Source organism: Podarcis muralis, chromosome 7, assembly GCF_964188315.1.
Source record: "Podarcis muralis chromosome 7, rPodMur119.hap1.1, whole genome shotgun sequence".
NCBI classification, from domain to species: Eukaryota; Metazoa; Chordata; class Lepidosauria; order Squamata; family Lacertidae; genus Podarcis; species Podarcis muralis.
In genome coordinates this window covers 83,470,980-83,492,451 of record NC_135661.1, presented here as the reverse complement: position 1 = coordinate 83,492,451, position 21,472 = coordinate 83,470,980, and the positions used below count along the sequence as shown (strand labels likewise).

At 52.9% G+C, this 21,472-nt stretch overlaps 1 protein-coding gene across 1 annotated transcript; it reads right to left on the bottom strand.

Annotated features, from left to right (window-relative positions):
• Positions 1–1,757: 1,757 nt before the first annotated feature.
• LOC114603302 (gap junction delta-2 protein-like) lies at positions 1,758–17,778 on the bottom strand. The gene is made up of 3 exons (XM_028742181.2): positions 17,306–17,778; positions 8,985–9,441; positions 1,758–2,530 (listed from the first exon to the last, which is right to left on the bottom strand). The coding sequence occupies exons 1-3, from the start codon at positions 17,374–17,376 to the stop codon at positions 2,168–2,170; spliced, it is 891 nt and encodes a 296-aa protein (XP_028598014.1). The 5' UTR covers positions 17,377–17,778; the 3' UTR covers positions 1,758–2,167.
• Positions 17,779–21,472: the final 3,694 nt, after the last annotated feature.

Below are 21,472 nucleotides of genomic sequence, written 5' to 3'. Positions count from 1 at the left end.
TCCACTCTAGTAAGCTCCTTGTCTCTCTCTCTCTTTTTTGCCTGAACTCCTTTGCTCATCTGGTTGGGACACCAAAGAGGCTTAGATGGGGTTTAGGCTCTCTAAGTGCACCGCAGGGGGCAGAGGGGGGTCTGGGCGGAGGGGCTGCGCAAGAGCCGCTTAGGGGATGGGGACAACGGGAGCCCGGCGATAGGAGGGGATTAGTAAACAAAGAGGAGGACGCTGGGTCCGGTTCCGTCTTTCCCCTAGCTCTTGGGAAGCAGGAGGGGGACTCAGGAAACACAACATCCATCCTCCCCATAGCCTGTGGGGCAGGAAGGGACTCTGGTTCTCCCCGACCGCCTCGCAGGCCTCTTTTGCACCACGAGATCTTGGGCCTTCGCTCAGGCTAAGCCAGATGGTGCCCAGTTAACCCCCTTCTCCGCTTTAGACCTATTAGAGAGCAGATTAAGGGATGAGAGGCCGCTCCAGCTGACCGGGCTGGGAGGGGTCTGTGGACATGTGTGGGGAAGGAGAGGGGGGAGCCTCGCTTTGCTCTGCGTCTTGGGCCCAGGCAGTCAGAGACAAAACCACCACCCCCCACGCCGCTGCCGTCCACAGCAGGGTGGCCTTGGGAAAAGATGCTCCAGAGGTGCCCACAGTCAGAGTGATGGAGGCAGGAGTTGGCAGTGGTCAGGACAAGGCGCCCGCTGCTGTTTTGAGCAGGCTTTTTCCAACTCCGTTTTAACAGCAGCCTGACCTGCAGAAATCAAGCCAGTGCAAATTCATTTCTCGTGATGAGACAGTGGAGGGAATCTTGCATCTTCAGTGGTACCTCGGGTTAAGTACCGTATTTTAAGGCTCTATAAGACTCACTTTTTCCCTTCTAAAAAGTAAGGGGAAATGTGTGTGCGTCTTATGGAGCGAATGCAGGCTGCGCAGCTATCACAGAAGCCAGAACAGCAAGAGGGATTGCTGCTTTCACTGCTGTTCTGGCTTCTGAGATTCAGAATACTTTTTGTCTTGTTTTCCTCCTCCAAAAACTAGGTGCGTCTTGTGGTCTTATAGAGTGGTCTTGTAGAGTGAAAAATCTTGTGGTCTTATAGAGTGAAAAATACGGTACTTAATTCGTTCCGGAGGTCCGTTCTTAACCTGAAACTGTTCTTAACCTGAAGCACCACTTTAGCTAATGGGACCTCCTGCTGCCGCCGCAGCATGATTTCTGTTCTCATCCTGAAGCAAAGTTCTTAACCCGTGGTGCTATTTCTGGGTTAGCGGAGTCTGTAACCTGAAGCGTCTGTAACCCGAGGTACCACTGTACTTTGCTTCCACATACCCGACTGCTTTTGAAAGCCCGGAAGAAGGTCGATTGAAAAACAAACAAAACTGTGGGGCCGCCCCACACGCCGCAGCTGGGACAGGACAGAATGGTGATCTGGTCTTCTCCCCATACCCTTGGGATTTATGGAGCACGCACAGACATCAACCTGACCCATCCATCCTCCCAACACCATCGCCACCGATTCCCCCAACACCAACAGAGAGGCTGCCAGGAAAAACAAATGAAGAAAATGGGGTTCTTTTTATTGCATACCTTATGTTTTTTATATAAAATCACATTTGCTCGTTCACTATTTACATCACGGCAGATGAGAGAGAGAGAGAGATCTGGTCGTGCATGAGAGAAAAGCCCCTCTCTCTGTCTTTCTGTTGCTGCTTCCTTTAAAAAATACACGCACGCAAGCAACGCCCCCCCCCCCAGCCTCCCCCCCCCACCGCCGATTCATGCGTTTTCGTCACCTGTCCGTAAAAAGGAGTCGTAGGCACAAGTTTCCGCAAACCGCACCGTTTTGCTTGCACCATTAGTTAAGTGTAGAGAAGAGAAATTATTCGACGGGAGCCGGCGCATAGGAGGAAGGGGCACCAAGCCTCTTCCTCCGTTTCCCTCCCCCCCCATGGCTCCTGAGGGGCTGGGTTTCCCCAATCAGCCCTTAAAGCGAACGTGAGGCCCCGTCCTCTGAAAGCGAGGAGGGTGTTTTGTTTTTGAAAGCACCCACTGAATATTGCATGGTTAACCTGGGAGGTATTGTGGTCAGGCCAGCAGGTGGCGTTTTCTCCTTGCTGCGTTGGCGACGTCAGGCCCGCCGAGGCCCCGATCCCCGCCCCAACCGAACCGGATCGGGAGCGCTCAGACGTAGGCGGACTCGCTCGACTGCGTCCGTCCGAGTGTAGGCACTTGGGCCAGTGAGGAAAGGTCCTTCTTCCGCACCTCGCAGATGGATTTCCGCCTGGCCTGCACCCCTCGGATGGCGGTCTTGATCTTGCGCCAGCCGAGGTGGTTGAGCTCGGCCAGGTTGAGGAGGACGCAGATCCCGCTCACGGCGAACATGAAGACGAGGAAGACGGTCTTCTCCGTGGGCCGCGACACGTAGCACTCCACCTCCTTGACGCACGGGTAGCGGTCGCACTCGAAAATGGCCGGCACGTTGAAGCCGTACAAGAAGTACTGTCCCGCCAGGAAGCCAATCTCCAAGGCATTGCGGAAAACCACCTAAAGCAGCGGGAGGGGAACAGGGTCAGGGGTTGGCAGAGAGCGGCCTCTACCTCCAGGTGCTACTGAACTACAACTCCCATCATCCCTCACCACAGAGGACGATGGGAACCGGAGGCCCAGCAACATCCGGGGAGCCACAGGTTCCCTTTCCTCTATACAGTGGTACCTTGGGTTAAGTACTTAATTTGTTCCGGAGGTCCATTCTTAACCTGAAGCACACTTTAGCTAATGGGGCCTCCTGCTGCTGCTGCTGCTGCTGCGACACTGCTGCACGATTTCTGTTCTCATCCTGAAGCAAAGTTTTTAACCCGAGGTAATATTTCTGGGTTAGCGGAGTCTGTAACCTGAAGCGTATGTAACCCGAGGTACCACTGTAGGCCCTTTGGCGATTATCCTCGCACTCATTTTTTTGTTAATAATGACTCAGTGGCTTGTACAGTGGTACCTCGGGTTAAGTACTTAATTCGTTCCGGAGGTCCGTTCTCAACCTGAAACTGTTCTTAACCTGAAGCACCACCTTAGCTAATGGGGCCTCCTGCTGCCGCCGTGCCGCCAGAGCACGATTTCTGTTCTTATCCTGAAGCAAATTTCTTAACCTGAAGCACTATTTCTGGGTTAGCGGAGTGTGTAACCTGAAGCGTATGTAACCCGAGGTACCACTGTATTTGCTCGATGCAAAACAGCAGGGGGTCAAAGCGGGCAGAGTAAGGAACCTCCAAACTTCCCCCGTGGTATCTGTGCTGACCTTTCCTGCGATCTTAGCTTTCTGTCTCTTCCAGGTCCCCTTGGGAGAGATCAGCCTTGGGATCTATATGTGCTGAGAGCCAAGGAGCAACCATGGACCCCTTGGCTCTTCAGCTTAGTAGTTAGCTAGACCTGGAGAACCCTTCCCTACCCAAATAGGCACTTCTTCTTGAATTTTCCATACCAAATGTCTCTCTATGCGAGAGTGACAAGGCAAGGCTGCTCCCCCAGTAAGGACCCGCAAGGGCTTGGCTTCCAGCAGCGTGCTAACTTTGCATCATCACAAAAAAAAAAATTTCCTTCCAGTAGCACCTTAAAGACCAACTAAGTTAGTTCTTGGTATGAGCTTTCGTGTGCATGCACACTTCTTCAGATACACTGAAACAGAAGTTGCCAGATCCTTCTATATAGTGAGAAGGTGGGGAGGGGTATTACTCAGAAGGATGGTGGGAATGGGTGATTGGCAGATAGCTGTGGTGAGCCTGTTGACGACTTCAGCTCTCTATATTGGACAAACAGGCCAAACCTTACGCCAAAGAATAAACGGACATAAATCTGACATCAAGAATCACAAGACAGAGAAACCAGTAGGAGAACACTTCAATCTCCCAGGACATTCTATACAAGATCTCAAAGTAGCTGTTTTACTACAAAGGAATTTCAGAAATAGACTGGAAAGAGAAGCTGCTGAATTGCAACTCATTACCAAACTTAAAACCATGGAGAGACCTGGTCTGAACAAAGACATTGGATTCTTATCTCATTATACATGACAAAGCCATTTTTCACCTTCTCACCCCTTGCTTTTTCCTGTAAGACCTACTGCAGTCGTTAAGAGTCGTCAACAGGCTCATCACAGCTATCTGCCAATCACCCATTCCCACCACCCTTCTGAGTAATACCCCTCCCCACCTTCTCACTATATAGAAGGATCTGGCAACTTCTGTTTCAGTGTATCTGAAGAAGTGTGCATGCACACAAAAGCTCATACCAAGAACTAACTTAGTTGGTCTTTAAGGTGCTACTGGAAGGAATTTTTTTTGTTTTGACTATGGCAGACCAACACGGCTACCTGTCTGTATTTGCATCATCAGTCAGCAATATTGTTCCTCAATTGCTGCCAGGTCCCCATTCTTTGGCTTTTTACTTTTTTGCACTCATCTGCTGCCTCATGTTTGGTGGAAGGTGTTAGCTCCTTTGTTCAAAATGCAGTCAATAAAGAGTGAGAGGCGGAACGAGGGAGGGAGAAAAAGCAAGTAGGCAAGTTGGGTGGCTGTGAGCTGGAAGGGAAGCGACACAGAAGCCTACACCAGAGAGCAGATCTTCCATGCTGCTTCCCCCAAAAGTTCAGGCAAACCCTAGTCTGAAGAGGATTGAGCCCAACAGCTCCATGCAAGGGGGAGCATTCAAGGGCACACCTCGGCCCCAATGAAATTTAGGAGGCCTGAACCGCATACAGGTGTCACCAGGTGGAATCGGTACACCTAGGGTCCCAGGCTCGGTTGTGAACCGTCTGTTGGATGATGGGGGTTGTAGCCCAACAACAACTGGAGATCTGAGTTTGAGAAACAGAGCCCTAGAGGGCACTGAGCAGGGTTGGGGGCCCAGAACCCTAAAACGAAAAAAGATACCCTTCTAAGCCCAGCAGCAGAATTTGGATTATTGAATGAACCAGCACCTTCAGCTGGAGCTGACCTTGGTCTTGCAACGTTCCTGTTTTCTGCTTCTGACTTTGACTTGGTCTTCTCCGCTGCCTGCTTTTAATATATCTGCCTGGCTGTGTGCAGTGCGGGACCCTCTCCCCACACACCTGCCCCAAATCCAGAGGACGCCCCACCCAGATCCAGCCCCAAATCAATGTGGGGCAGGGCTAATATTTACTTTAAAAACTAGAGTTTCTCAAACTTGGGGTGTCCTCCTGTTTTCGAACTACGGTTCCCATCATCCTTGACCTCTGGTCCTGCTAGGTGGGGATTATGGGAATTACAGTCCAAAAACAGCGGGAGACCCAAATTTGAGAAACTCTGGTTTTTGGACCCCAATTTCAAAGACAGGAGGGGGCGCTACATCACCTTTCTTGCTCCCAGCAGGGAAGGCACTTGCAGGACGCTAATAATAATAATAATTATTGATAATTAATAATAATTTCTTATATATACCCCACCCATCTAGCTAGGTTTCCCCAGCCACTCTGGGTGGCTCCCAATCGAGTGTTAAAACAATACAGCATTAAATATTTTAAACTTCCCTAAACAGGGCTGCCTTCAGATGTCTTTAAAAAATAGGATAGCTGCTTATTTCCTTGACATCTGAAGGGAGGGCGTTCCACAGGGCAGGCGCCACTACTAAGAAGGCCCACTGCCTGGTTCCCTGTAACCTCACTTCTCGCAATGAGGGAATCGCCAGAAGGCCCTCGGCTCTGGATCTCCGTGTCCAGGCCGAACGATGGGGGTGGAGACACTCCTTCAGGTATACAGGACCGAGGCCGCTAAATGACAATCCCAGTTTGAAAAGCTGGTATCACTGCATCAAGTTCATCAGTTTTGTTGAGTTGGTTAATTAGACTAAATCTAATTGGAAATGGGCAACTGACCGTTGCCATTTTGAATTTCATTGCATTGTTGTCTTCCTTAGCGAGTTGTGCACACCGCTGTCATGAATGGTGCTTTTTATAGGGTGGGGGGCATGGGAGATGAGGTTATGGAACCAAGCGGGTGGCAGGGGCCCCCCTCCACAAAAAAAGCTTGGGAATCACTGCACTGGTACGTTCTCTGCTTGGCAGGGAACAAAGATTTGAGGTTGCTTCCACCCAGCTGGGCTGCAGGCTGAATCCGTACCCTGGCCGAATCCGCCTGAATCATGCGGTGTGAGTGCCTACTCTTAACTCTATCCTTGCTGCTCACAAGACCCCCCCACCCCCACCCCAGAGAATCCGAACTGGTCATTGACAGGCCCCACTGGATCCGGTCAGCATGGGAGCTGTCTGGGGCACTGGAAAGACACATGGAAGAAGTGTCTTGTGGTGCTCAGAGATGGTTGGATTTCTCCAGGTGGTGCTGGCACAGCCTGAAGCCTCCGCGCCACTCCTGCCTGCTGCCAACGCTGCCTCCCTTCTACGCTCGTTCTCGCCCCGCGCGTCTATAAATAAAACAGATGGTCACCGTGTTGCCGCCAGACCCTCGTGGCCTTTTCTCTCGCGTAGGCTGCTGGGAAGGAAGATCAGGACGACGCTTAAGAGTCCGGGCTGCACATTCTCTGCGCTTAGGAAAAGGATCTGCATTCTGCAACCCGAATGCCGAAGTTATCTCCTTGTTCCTTTTGCATAAGGCTATATATATTTCTGCTGTTTCCAAGGAAGGGGGGGAAACCACTTTGTCCCCCAATCCCTGGCTCACCCTTGGACAATTAGAAACCCTGCTCATCACACCCAGCCAGATGGGCAGGGTATAAATATTACCATTATTAAATTACTATTAAAGGTAAAGGGACCCCTGACCATTAGGTCCAGTCATGACCGACTCGGGGGTTGCAGCGCTCATCTTGCTTTATTGGCCGAGGGAGCCGGTGTACAGCTTCCAGGTCATGTGGCCAGCATGACTAAGTCGCTTCTGGCGAACTAGAGCAGCACACGGAAATGTCGTTTACCTTCCCGCCAGAGTGGTACCTATTTATCTACTTGCACTTTGAGGTGCTTTCGAACTGCTAGGTGGGCAGGAGCAGGGACCGAGCAACGGGAGCTCACCCCATCTTAGGGATTCGAACCGCTGACCTGATCGGCAAGTCCTAGGCTCTGTGGTTTAACCCACAGTGCCACCCGCGTCCAAATTACTATTATCTTCCGCCTAAAGCTGGAGCCAGGCAGTTTGCCCACATGCCTCAAAGCCTGTCTTCTCATAGAATTGTAGAGCTGCTAGGAAAGACCAGGGTCATCTAGTCCCACCCCCTGAAATGCAGGAATGGCAGCTAAATATTCCCTAATGGATAGCCGCCAGCCTCTGTTTAGAAACCTACACGAAACTGAGTCCGCCACCTTCCGAGGGCGTCTGTTCCGCTGTCAAACGGCTCTAACCGTCAGACAGTTCTACCATCAGAAAGTAATTCTTCATGTGGAGCATAGTTAAACTATGGAACTCATTGCCACCAGAGGCAGCGATGGCCACCAACCCGGATGACTCCAAAAGAGGGCCAGACAAATTAATGGAGGAGAGGGCTACCAGTGGCCCCCAGTTCTGCCCTCCCAGCCGGAGGCGGCAATGTCTCTGAACAGTTGGGAACCACCGGAGGGGAAAGCTGCTGTTGCATCTGGCTGGCCACTGCAAGAACAGGACGCTGGACCAAAGAGGCCACAGTGTGATGGCCTGGGATTCGGACTTAGATGCTGAACCTGAGGGATCCCAGCCTGCACAGGAGTCCCCGTCTCCATAACCAGCTGAGCCGGGGCTGGGGCTTGAGCCTGAAGGGTCCTCACCTGTGCTGGATCCTCAGGAGCAGGCACCAGCGGAGTCTGCTCTGGCTCCTGAGGGGATGGAGGACCCATTGCCTGCAGGTGCTCCACTCTCAGCCCCGTCAGGGGAAGCTGGGGTTGCCTCTGGGTCCGGTGACCCTCCAGTCTCTCCTGAGCTGCAGAGGCTCAGGGCAGAGAGGCAGAGGGAACTAAGTTCCCGCAGGATGAGTGCTCGCCTCCAGGCCAGGAGAGGCAAGTCACCAGAGGATCGGGGCCGCCCTATGCCTCGGGGCAGATAAAAGCCAGCCAGCCCCAGTCCCAGGTTGTGGGAGCAACGTTGTTGGTAGCCTGTTCCTGCCTGCACCCTGTCCTGCTCTTCTGCCGGAGTTCCTGACCTCACCCGACTCCCCGCCTTGGACCCAGCTACATTTTTGACGGACAGCCTCCACACTGCACCATTGACCTCGGACTGGACTTGGACCTCGCCTCTTGGTTAGCCCCGGGACCAGCACACACAGGCTCCTCCGATGTCGTTCTGTCTGCCAGAAAGCTCCAGTCTTTGCCAGCGGGTGGGGGCCCTTGAACTACAATGCCCATGAGGTCCCGTCAGCACGGTGTACCTCCAACGAGGGCGCCGGGTTGGTGAAAGCTGCACTACAGCCACGCAACACCCGGCCGGGAGTGGGGGGGATGAATGCACCTCAAAGCAGTGATCTCAGAATCATTGAGTTGGAAGGGGTCCCAAAGATCATCCAGTCCAACCCGCTGCAACGCTGTCCCTTAGGCGGATCGAACCCGCGACCTTGGAGTTATTGGCACCACGCTCTAACCAACTGAGCTACCCTGGTGGGTCGTGGCCGATGGATGACATCTAGAGCCAGCCTGAGGCAAAGGACAAGACGGTGCCCCTCTCCAGCCCTACGCACACCTTGACAGGTTGATATTGTCTTAACTCTGGGGGCCGTCTCTGCTATTGCACTAGACTGGCACAGGGGGCATGGGGTGGCACACAGAATTCTGCCTGCCAGCTAAGGGGATAGACGGCTGGGCGCATTTTGCCGGATTGTGCGAGGCTATGATGCAACAACCTAGAATAGCATTGGCCTCACTTGCCGCCGCACCACGCGACGAGCTCATGCACAGCTCCTCCCTGCAACCTCTCGGCCTTTTCGTGAGCTGTTGAGCGAGTCCCCGCCCCCCCCATCTTAGGGAGGGGTTGGGCATGCAGCAAGCAAAGGGGGGCCCTCTAGCGCCCCGGCTGACCTGGATGATGTAGAAGCGGGAGATGCCCTCCTGTCGCTTGACCTTGGAGCTCTTGGGGGGCCGCATGGGGGCGCTGGGGATCTCCTTCACCTCCAGGCAGTCGGGCTCCTCCTTGGAGGAGCCGTCCGGGTTCTGCACCAGGATGCCGTTGACGTTCTTCACCTTCCGGCCGTCCTTCTCCAACAGCGGGTAGAGGAAGGAGTAGCGGCGGTCCCTCTGCTTGGCCGACTGGTGCACTGAGTAGGTGATGAAGCAGAGGCTGGGCGTGCAGACCAGGATGATCTGGAACACCCAGTAGCGGATGTGGGAGATGGGGAAGGCCTTGTCGTAGCAGGCCTGGTTGCACCCGGGCTGCAGGGTATTGCACATGAACATGGTCTGCTCGTCCTCGTAAACCGTCTCTCCCACGATGGCCACAATCAGGATGCGGAAGATCACCACCACTGTCAGCAGGATCCTGGCGGGACGGAAGGAGAGGAGAGCAGAGGGAGATATTAAGGGAGACTGTGGATGGCCATTGTGACCACATAACACAGGTCCTAAAATATCTACGTCGGCTCCCAATTTCCAAGCATAATTCAAAGTGTTGGTGCTGACCTTTGAAGCCCTAAAAGGTAAAGGGACCCCTGACCATTAGGTCCAGTCGTGGCCGACTCTGGGGTTGCGGCGCTCATCTTGCTTTATTGGCCGAGGGAGCCGGCATACAGCTTCCGGGTCTTGCGGCCAGCATGACTAAGCCACTTCTGGCGAACCAGAGCAGCGCATGGAAACGCCGTTTACCTTCCCGCCGGAGCGGTACCTATTTATCTACTTGTACTTCGACGTGCTTTCGAATTGCTAGGTTGGCAGGAGCTGGGACCAAGCAACGGAACTCAACCCGTCGTGGGGATTCGAACCGCCGACCTTCTGATCGGCAAGTCCTAGGCTCTGTGGTTTAACCCACAGTGCCACCCGCGTCCCTAAACAGCCTCAAAGGTCTGGTATACCTGAAGGAGCGTCTCCACCCCCATCATTCAGCCTGGACACTGGGGTCCAGTTCCAAAGACCTTTTGGCAGTTCCCTCGCTGTGAGAAATGAAGCTACAGGGAAGCAGGCAGAGGGCCTTCTCAGTAGTGGCACCCGCCCTGTGGAATGCCCTCCCATAAGATGTCAAGGAAATAAACAACTATCTGACTTTTAGAAGACACACACACACAAAATGCTGAAAGAGATCCTCTGGGATTGTAGCTGCATAAGTGCCACACATCTTAAGAATAAGGTCCCCCTCACCAATACAGTCATACCTTGGATCCCAAATGCCTTGCGTGTCAAATGTTTTGACTCCCGAATGCCGCAAACCCAGAAGTGAGTGTTCCGGTTTGCGAACGTTCTTTGGAACCTGAACATCTGGTGGGGCTTCTGATTGGCTGCAGGAGGTTCCTGCAAGCAATTAGAAGCCGTGCTTTGGTTTCTGAACATTTTGGAAGTTGAATGGACTTCCGGAACGGATTCCGTTTGACTTCTGAGGTACCACTGGATAGATAGATACAGATAGATAGGTAGTGGGAGCTATGGTTTAACCCTCACAGGACTGTAATTCCCAGCACCCTTTAACAAACTACATTTCTCAGGATTCTTCGGGGAAAGTCTTCAATTTATGGAGCCAGGGAGTTGGGGGCTTCCTTGGAGCACCTCTTGGGAAACAGCTGAGATGCTGGATGAAAGCAGAAGGGCTTCCAAGAGCCCCAATCCACTACAAGTGAAGAGGAATCGCCAGTGTGGTGTAGTGGTTAAGAGAGGTAGTCTCGTAATCTGGTGAACCGGGTTCGCTTCCCCGCTCCTCCACATGCAGCTGCTGGGTGACCTTGGGCCAGTCACACTTCTCTGAAGTCTCTCAGCCGTGGGGGAGGAAGGGAAAGGAGATTGTTAGCCGCTTTGAGACTCCTTAGGGTAGTGATAAAGCGGGATATCAAATCCAAACTCCTCTTATTCTTCCTCCGCTAATGAATTCAGATTTAATTGCACAGGCAGAGAAAGCTGAAAGCAACATTGCTGGTGCAGTCTAATACCCATTTACCTGAGAGCCAGTGGGGCTTAACTTTTGAGTGAACGTATATAGGACTGAACTGCCAGGTATGCACACAGTAGAGACAGTTTGAGAGACTATATACCCAGGAGAGCTTCAAGGGCACGAGAGAGACTTGGGTTTCTGCAGCGACGCAAAATCTAGCAAGTGAGTCAATTTGCGCACTTCAGAGGAGGGGAGGAGGGGGAAAACAGAAGTTGCTTTTCGCCAACTCCGCAGTTCCCATCGGAGCTGCAATATCGAGGAGGGGGAGAAGGGAGGGTGAAATTAAACCTAAGGACAGGAACGCAGAGTTTTTTGCCAGTAGCACTGGTTAAGGAAGATGAATGAGAAAACGCTGGCATTTGGCACAGAGAATGATCGGAGAGCAAAAGCAAAATGCAGAGAGGGAGATTACATTCTGAGAGGGTAGGAAGGTGGATCAGAGACTATTTGGGCAGCCCGGGTAGCTGGATTTTGTGGCTCGCAGTCCGGCAGGAGCAGAGCGATGCTCACAGTTCAGACCGCCTGTCCAGAGGATCATAAGAATAGTAGAATTGGAAGGGATGTTGTTGTTGTTTAGTCGTGTCCGACTCTTTGTGACCCCCTGGACCAGAGCACGCCAGGCACTCCTGTCTTCCACTGCCTCCCGCAGTTTGGTCAAACTCATGCTGGTAGCTTCGAGAACACTGTCCAACCATCTCGTCCTCTGTCGCCCCCTTCTCCTTGTGCCCTCCATCTTTCCCAACATCAGGGTCTTTTCCAGGGAGTCATCTCTTCTCATGTGGTGGCCAAAGTATTGGAGCCTCAGCTTCAGGATCTGTCCTTCCAGTGAGCACTCAGGGCTGATTTCCTTAAGAATGGATAGGTTTGATCTTCTTGCAGTCCATGGGACTCTCAAGAGTCTCCTCCAGCACCACAGTTCAAAAGCATCAATTCTTCGGCGATCAGCCTTCTTGATGGTCCAGCTCTCACTTCCATACATCACTACTGGGAAAACCATGGCTTTAACGATACGGACCTTTCTTGTGCAAAGCAGATGAAGGGAGGTCCCTGCCCCAAGGAGCTTGCAATTTAGAATGCAACACAGGATGATCCCCCCCCCCCGAAAGGAGATTCTGACTAAACATCAGAAAAAACCTTCTGACAGTAAGAGCTGTTCGACTGTGGAATGGTCTCCCCCGGGAGGTTTGGACTTTCCTTGGAGGTTTTTAAGCAGAGGTTGGATGGCCGACTGCCATGGATGCTTTAGCTGATATTCCTGCATTTCAGGGGGTTGGACTAGATGACCCTCGGGGTCCCTTCCAACTCTACAATTCTATGATTCACAGGTTCGTACCCTTTTCCAAAGGGTACTCCCTTGGATCTTGCGGTTCCACTGCTAGGCAAACCTAAGTTGCTGCAACATTGGCATCAGGATGAAGGTGCAGTTACGTCCACGGAAAAGTTTGCCTTCTCCCATTTACAAAAACAACACAAAATACACAAATAAAATGTGACAACACGGAGTTCATCCATTCATTCAAATATTTGTCCTACTGGGTTTCAGGGTGGTGTAGGATCCATCTGCTCTCTCTCTCGGGGAGAGAGCAGCTGCTTTGGATGCAGAAGGGTCCAGGTTCATTCTCCAGATAGGAGAAGACTCTGGCCTAAAAGCCTGGAGAGCAACTGCCAGTCAGTGTAGACAGTATTCAGCTAGATGGGCCCAGTGGCCTTACTCAGTCTAAGGCAGCTTTCAATATTCCTATGTAATGCAGTCAAGCACAATGATTAAAAATAAGACTAAGCCTTGGACCATTTAAACCGCCTGGGCGAACCGTGCAATTGTAGGCAAGTCTATTTTGGGAGGCCTTTGTATCCCATGAAGCTGCATGCACAAGAACAGCACTGTTCCTGTCTGATATTTACATCCGAGAAAGGGTTCTGCCCCAGAAGCTATTTCCTGGGCCAGCATGCCTCTGAGCACATGCAAAGTGTCTCTGTCTCAAGACAGTTCTACCAATTCTTGTCCATTTACCAAAACCAGCAGTATGACTTACAGGCAGGATGGAGGTCCAGTCTCTCTCCTTCTTTCAGAAATGGTGCACCCCTGCTTCTAAGATTTAAGCCTTGGGTAATTTGTGTCTCCTCTATGAATGGGGAGGGGAGGTCTTCATAGGTTAGGAATGGAAACGGCAGGGGGTGCACAAATGTTGAGGCGCATAGCCTAGGCTGGCAAGGTCCAAACACATCTCGGTAGGCTGTGATTAAGGATACAGGATTCTGTGTTTGTTTCCCTTTTCCACCTATCTACTCCTATTTCTAGTTTTCATTTCGCACTGGGAATTTGTTGCATGGGCTGGATCCTGCGCGTGCATCTGAGTCCTGGCTCTTGTGTGCTAACAATCTGAAGTTTTGATTGAAAGACCTCTTGGTCTAAACTGAGGAAGGAAAGGGGAAAAACTCAGTTTTGGGCACACCCAACCACATCTTTTTTTGGGGGGGCGTCATTTAGCCTTCTCAGCTTGCTTGTCTTATAAAGGCAACGTCTGGCAGGAGTAGCAGTTTGCTAAAATGACCCCCTACACACACACACACACACACACACACAGAGAGAGAGAGAGAGAGAGAGAGAGAGAGAGAGAGAGAGAGAGCACCAAGAGAGAATGAGTTTGATGGGCCACGGTTCCCACAGATAACCATTACCGTATTTTTTTGCTCTATAGGACTCACTTTTTCCCTCCTAAAAAGTAAGGGGAAATGTGTGTGTGCGTCTTATGGAGCGAATGCAGGCTCCACAGCTATCACAGAAGCCAGAACAGCAAGAAGGATTGCTGCTTTCACTGCGCAGCGATCCCTCTTGCTGTTCTGGCTTCTGAGATTCAGAATAATTTTTTTCTTGTTTTCCTCCTCCAAAAACTAGGTGCGTCTTGTGGTCTGGTGCGTCTTATAGAGCGACAAATACGGTATATTGTTTTCCCACCAACCTGGCACCCTCCAGATCTTTTGGACTACAAATCCCATCAGCCCCAGCCGGTGCCAGAAGCTGTAGTCCAAAATATCTGGATGGTACCAGGTCCACGAGGGTGGCTACAATTATCAAAAAGCAAACCTTGGTCAAGCCCTGCTCACATGGTGCTGATTGCGCCAAGGTTGTAGGTTTGATCCCCATAAGGGACAGCTGCATATTCCTGCATTGCAGAGAGTTGGGCTAGATGATCCTTCCGGGTCCCTTCAGACTCTGTGATGCCATGATTCATCACTCACAACAAAAATATTTGCAAAGGAAGCTGCTGAGCAACAACATACTAAAAAAGTTCAAATGGATTTGTTTGAGAGGTAAGGTTTTCTTTTCTGCAAGTGTTGAATGAGCTCAGCAAAGGTAGAAAGACTGTGTTGTCGCCACTAACTGCTGTTGCGAACAAATGCTCATTGCACTTGTGTTTATTTGGGCTTTGCACAAAGGTCACAGGCAGGACCTCTCGTATTTAGCGGCCTTCTGACCCCACCATTGACATTTCTTCCCCTTCTCCTCCATATAGGTATTATAGACCACTGTTTCAGAAAGATGGGTTTTCAGGCACCACTTCAAGATGGAAGAGGCTGGGTAATGCAGGCCGTTAGGAGGAAGGCTTCATTCCACAGGGAAAGAGCAGAAGATGTGAAGGGACAAAAAGCACCAGGACATCAAATCTTGTGTGTGATTTTGTGTGTGAGGAATGAAGAGAGCAAAAGGGAGACAAGAAAATTTAAAGGCCAAAGACACCAAAAGCAGAAGTTTAAACTGTATAGGTGGTTGAAGGGACATTCTCTGGGACATCCCAGTGGCCTCTTCTGCATCATCTTGGGTTGGTTGCCCTTGGAGACGGGATGCTGAGATGGATGGACCACTTATCTGAGCCAGTCTCCTGGGTGCTGAAGAAAGGATGCGTTGCCCTTTCTTCTTTCACCTCCCTGTTTATGCTTCATCTCAGCACTCCCCACCCCCGCACACCTCCTAATTCCTGTTAATTACATCCTCCACCCACCCACCCAGTCCCCACTGCCCACCTGTCTGGCTCGCTCTTCCCCACCTCTCATTATTTACTTATTTCTCTTGCATTTACACCCCCCACCTTTTTCCTCCAAGGACCTCAGGGTGGCCTCCATCCTCTTTAAACCCCACAACAACCCTGTGAGGTAGGTTAGGCTGAGAGGCAGTGACTGGCCCCCAAGGTCACACCCAGCGAGCTCTGTGCGAGTGGGGATTCGAACCCTGGTCTCCCAGGTCCAAGTCCAGCACTCTAACCACAACACCACACTGGCTCTCGGTGTGTAGCCTTGGCTTACAAAGACCCTTGAGTGGGCTGAGCCCAAACCATGGGCTGCCTCTCTTGTGAGATGCTCCCTATGCAATTAGTTCTGGTGGCACTGCCACCGCCGCCGCCCCCCAATAAGAAGGGAGAGGAAGGGTGATGGAGAGAGGGTCAAGTAAGACAGCAGTGGAGGGAAGTGGTCAGATTAGGGAGACACAGTGGCTTCATGAGGCCACCCCAAATATCCCTTAAAACAGAGGGGGGCAACCTTTGGCCCTCCAGCCCCATCTAGCAGGGGTGACTGGGGGGGGGGGGCGTGTAGTCCTGCAGGATGTGGCAGGCCCCCGAAGTTATTGGAAGGAGGCGATTATCAGCCTGCCAGAAACCTGTTGTCTCTCTATTCTTTCACACACGCTTTCTTTCCTTTTTTCTTTTTTTTAGGCCAGTCCCCATTTACAGAGTCTGTGTATTGTTTGGTTTCTCAAAAGATAAACCTGTCTGAGGGGTAGCCCTCTGATGAAGCAGCTGCTTTGCTGCGGGTCGCAAACACTCTGCACATGCCCATTGACCTTTTGCCTGCCTTTCTGTCTGTCCCCACGGACACCTCTGTGGGTCTATAGTTCCAGTCACACCTGCCTCTCCCACCCCTCTTTCTGCTGCATCTCCCGCTGCTGTGGAAACTTGTAGACTGCAGTCTCCTTGGATCAGGGACCTGTATGGGCACCCTGTAAAATACCCACAGGTGTGATGCTGTGTCACATTATGTCTCGGGCAATACCATGTCTCAGGTCCAGCCGCCCTTGGTTCAAGTCGAAAGAACCCACCTGCCCATAATTTTCCTCCCTGGCGGGAACAGATAAAGCTTCCAGATTTGGCAAACCCCGTTCCCATCTGTAGAAACTTCCTCTCTTCTGCACTAGAGAAAGCTAGGCTTCCAAGCTGATATATTTTACCCTGGTGTGCGTGTCTGCCCCTTAAGGGTTACTCCACCAGCCTTTCCTAACTCTGCAAGCCACTCTGGTAACAATTTTAACAATCTTCCAGACGCCTGGCTGGGTGATTCTGTTTTAGACCGTCTGTTTGGCACAAGCTTTCCAATACAGAGGGGAAGAATGTCTGCACCTCTGGAAAAGGGCTGTAGCTCAAGGGTTGGACGCCTGTTTGGCATGCAGAAGGTCGTAGGTTCAATCCCCCGGCATCTCCGTGCGTGAAACCCTCGAGAGCCGCTGCCAAAGTGTGTAGGCAATATTGAACTAGATGGACCCGACTCGCTGCATAGCTCTTTCTGACTTTAATACACACACGGCCCACCCGGCATCTGAGAGAAGGAGCTATTAATTCTGGGGGAAGCCTGTGCGAAGCCTTTCCGGCGCTGCAGGCTTCTTCGGAGACCCGGCGGTGGGGAATCCCTGCGCCACTTGCCCTCGGCAGGACCGCGCGCTGGAAGGGAAGGGGATCCGGCGGCGAGGAAGCGCAGAGAGCATCCTTCCGGCTCCGGCAAGCCGCACCAGCTCTCCGGGTTCTCCTTGCAGAAGGGGGAACCTGACGCGGCGCTTCTACCCTCCGCGTAAAAACGCACCAGCCGGACTCTCGCCAAGCCAAGGACTCCTGAAGGGGGCTTCCCAGACCAGATCCCTTCCTCGGAGACAACGACCCGGGGACGCCAGGCCCAGCTGGGCACCCAGGGAGGCGAAGCAGCAGCAGCAGCAGCTGTGGTTCAACCCCTGCAGCTTCTGTCTTTGCCCCGAGGCCCCTACAATGGCCAGCCGCCCCTGCCGGACATGCCCCCCGCCTTGGCTGTGCAGAAGCCCACCAGAGACCCTCCCTCTGGGACTCAGGCGTCCGGGCTCCCAGCCCTAACCGAGCCACCTTCCCAACTTTACGCGCGGGGCAGATCCTGCCGGGTCGTCCGTTCTTCCCTGCGCTCGCTCGCTCGCCCTCCTTGCCCGCCGGTCTCGCCAAGCGGCTAGTCCTCTTGGCGGCTCGCCCTCTCTCTCTCTCACCTGCCTATCATGGTGGAATGCTGTTGCACCGCAGCCTCCAGCAGCCTTTCCAAAATGGTCCACTCTCCCATCGCTCCGGGCTGCACGGGTCTCCCCGCATCCGAGGGCTCCGCCGAGGGATGGTCGCTGCCGCCGCCGCTGCCGCCCGCCGAGTCCTGCCCGCGATCGCCCTGCTCACAGCCGGCCCGCCGCCGTCGCCATCAGCTGCGCGCAGCGGCGCCCCGCCTGGCGCAGGAGGAGCGGGCTGCGGGGGCATCCGGAGCAGCAGGGCGACGAGGAGGACGCGGAGAGCAAGAGGAGGAAGAGGCCGCCGTCGCCACCGTCTCCCCCGGTGCCCTGCTGCTGCTCATGCTGCCACCGGGAACCGGCGGAGCCTCTCTCGCGCTCTCTCCGCGGCGCGCCGCGCTCGGCTCCGTCTCCTGGCGCCACCTGGGCGCGCGTGTCAAGGGCGGAGAGGCGGATTAAGCGCCGGGCGGGCGCGCGGGAGGGAGGGAGGCAAGCAGGGACGAGGGCGCGCGGAGGGGAGGGAGGGAGGGGTGGTGGGTGGTGCGCGCCCCACCACCACCAGGAAGAAACTGCCCACCGCCAGGGCTGCGCAAGCAGCAAGTCCCTGGTGAGGTCGGAGCAGGAAGAGGACTCTGCGGGAGGCGACGCCTGGATCATGCAGCCCCGGCTCCGGGAAGACCACGCCGGACGCGGGCGCGCGCTGGGGTGGCCCGGCGCCAAGCTGCCGCTCCAGGGGGTCCGGCGAGCTGCATAGGGGGATGGGGGTGGGGTGGGGGGTCTCGTGCAGGCTGCTGGTGCGGGACCTCGTGGGTGGAAGGCGATTTGCAGAGGGGGGAGCGGGAGGTGGCTCCTCCGGCCGCAGCCTGGGCTCCCCAGCCGGGGTAACTCCCGGAGCAAGAGAATTGTGAATACAGTATTGCTAAGCTAGTAAGTAGGGACGGCTACTAGTAAGTAGGGATGGCGCGCACGCAGGCGATAGGGTAACCGTATCCAACTTATGCGCTGGTTACGCACGGTGTAATTTCGAATTTCTCACTGTTCCTACTGCTATTGCAACTCCTTGGCAGTCCAAGGCCCGTGCAGGGGGGCCGAGGGGGCAACTGCCCTCATGAACGAACCACGGCTGTGTTTTTGTGGTTGCGCCCCGTTGTGAAGGGCAGGTAATAAACTGGAAGCATAATAATGACCAGCCTCCGTTTTAAAAAGAGAAAAAGTTTGCTGTAGCTCAGATGCGAGGCGAAAGGTCCAGGCGATGGAAACTCCCTCTTCCACCCCCCCTCCGCCCCACTTTAAATATTTTACGTCGCGCGCGCCCCCACCCCCAATCCTATTTCTGCGGGTGTCCACTACACTATTATGATTAGTGGAGGAATGTTGTGGCGTGCATTCAATGGCACGCGCTGCTATTGCTGCGAGAGCGCGCCCACACGTGCACGCACACCTTGCAGTGTTTCCGCTGCATTCCTTGCTGCAGTCTGTTAACACACACAAACGCCAGGGAGAGAGATGGACGGAGAGCTCACAGGGTTCTTGCCGGGTGGTAAAGGAAGCCGCCCCCCACCCACCTCCCCGATGACGGGGAGTTGCAGGATTTCTGCACCGGGGGAGGGAGGAGACGGAAGCGTGTTGCACACGCACAACACACACACACACACACACACACACACACACACACACACACACACACGTGTTGCAGTATTGAGAGGGGGCGAGAGAATTGCGGTGTGTCCGAGACACTGCTGTTGCAAGGTCTCCCTCCAGCCCACCCCCACTCCACTCTGTCCACACAGACACCAGGGATTTCGCTTTGGGCCACTCCATAAAACCAGCGTCTCCGCGGCTCCAGGACCCGATCCTGTCCCGATCGCGGTGCGTGGCTTAATTACAGGAGAGGAGAAAGTGGATTCTGCAGCCACCTTTTTCTCTGTCTCTGTGTGCGCAAGAAACCCCTCCTCTTCTGCCCATTGTGCCAAGGTCCAGTGTCCCTCCTCTGCGGCTACTCATTCGCCTTCCCTTTTATTTTTTTATATTTTATTAGATTTGTTTACCGCCCTTCATCCAAAGATGATAGCTGGGATAGCTCAGTCAGTAGAGCAGGAGACTCTACATCTCAGAGTCCTGGGTTCAAGGTCTTTTCCAACTCTATTCTGTGATCACAGGGTGCTTCGCAACATAAAACATTGCCTCCCCTGGATCTGATCCTGGCCCGAAGGCTGTTGCTATGGGCGGGGCTCTAGGACCAGTTTTCTGAGCCCAGGACATCCACCTCTCATGTCAATTCCGGGGTGCCAGAGATTGGTCACACTTTGGCGTGACCAAGCTCCCAAGCTTGGCAGGTTAGCAGGCAGGCAGGAACTGGCTTCTTTCTCAGGGCCTGGGGTCTCTCCAGAGGAAGGAGGTTTTGCTGAGTTCCCACCCCCAAGGTGTCACCAGAGAAAGAGCCATTAATGAACGGCTCCCATTTACAGTACTGCTCTTGCGGTGAAGGCAAAACCTGACTTCTGTCCCTGAGATTCTGCCGCAGGTTCTTCACTGGCAAGGATCTCTTGCGTAGCAAGGGAAGAGGAACGTGCAAAGTTATTTTGTGCTTTGTACATGCTCAGAAAGCACATAAATACATTGCAACAACTGCCAGACAGGTGGCTCCTAAAGGTAAAGATAAAGATACCTCTGACTGTTAGGTCCAGTCGTGGACGACTCAGGTTGCGCTCTAATCTCGCTCTATAGGCCGAGGGAGCTGGCGTTTGTCCGCAGACAGCTTCCAGGCCATGTGGCCATCATGACTAAGCCGTTTCTGGCGAACCAGAGCAGCACACGGAAACGCCGTTTACCTTCCCGCCGGAGTGGTACCTATTTATCTACTTGCACTTTGACGTGCTTTCGAACTGCTAGGTTGGCAGGAGCAGGGACAGAACAACGGGAGCTCACCCTGTCGCGGGGATTCGAACCGCCAACCTTCCGATCGGCAAGTCCTAGGCTCTGTGGTTTAGACCACAGCGCCACCCGCATCCCATGTAGGTGGCTCCTAGTGTAATCCAATAATTGTTCTTTCAAGTGGAATTGGAATTGACTTTCCACAATCTGAGGAGCATTAAACTTTTTCTGTACATGTGACAGCCCTGGAGATATTTGAAGGTGGCTGTCATAGCTCCTCTCACTCTCCTCTTTTCCAGGCTAAACATACCCAAATTCCTCAACTGTTCCTGATAAGATTCTTTGGAGTAATAGTACTGATCTATTCTGCCTTGGTCAGACCACACTTGGAGTACTGTTCTGGGCACCACAATTTAAGAAAGATGTTGAAAAGCTGGAAGGTGGGCAGAGGAGGGCAACCAAGATGATCAAGGGTCTGGAAACCAAGCCTGATGAGGAATAGTTGAAGGAGTTGAATATGTTTAGTCTGGAAAAGAGGAGACTGAGAGGACATAGGATAGCCATCTTCAAATATCTCAAGGGATGTCACATGGAAGATGGAGCAAGATTGTTTTCTCCTGCTCTGGAGGGTAGGACTCAAACTAATGAATTCAAGTTATGAAAAAGGAGATCTTGCAAACGACCACAACTTTATATGGCAATAATGACTTTTTCAGACGACCTTCAGCCCAAACATGCATTTGGGAACCCACTTTTTAATTTTGCACAAATTTAAATTTGTGTTGGGGCCTTCCTGCAGTTGTTGGGCTCCCTCAGCTGCAGGCAGCCTGGCCAGTGGTGAAGGATGATGGGAGTTGTAGTCCAACAACATCTGGAGGGCAGGTGCCAAGAATGCAGTCCTTTGGCTTGGCAAGAGCCATACCCACAGCTCCACCCGGTGGCATAATGGAGAATTGCACATATCCTCATTAGGAGCAGAAGTTTCCTGCAAGTTGCATTCCTGGCTCAGCTGTTTTGGGCTTTCAATCGCATGCCAAGTTTCTTACCGTCCCACTGACAAATCTTTGCAGCGGCAGGAAAAACCACTGCATTAAATCACTGTGATTGTCCATGTCTGGAGATTTTCTGCCAATAAATTTTCTGTGTGTGGGGTTTTTTTTTCAGAGTCTGTCGGGCAACTGCTAACACCGAATCTCTTTCAGTTATAGGTGGATGAAAACCAGCATGACTTCGTTTGGCACAAGTTTTGAATGCAAAGGCTCTGCCCCTGAACATGTGAAACAGCAG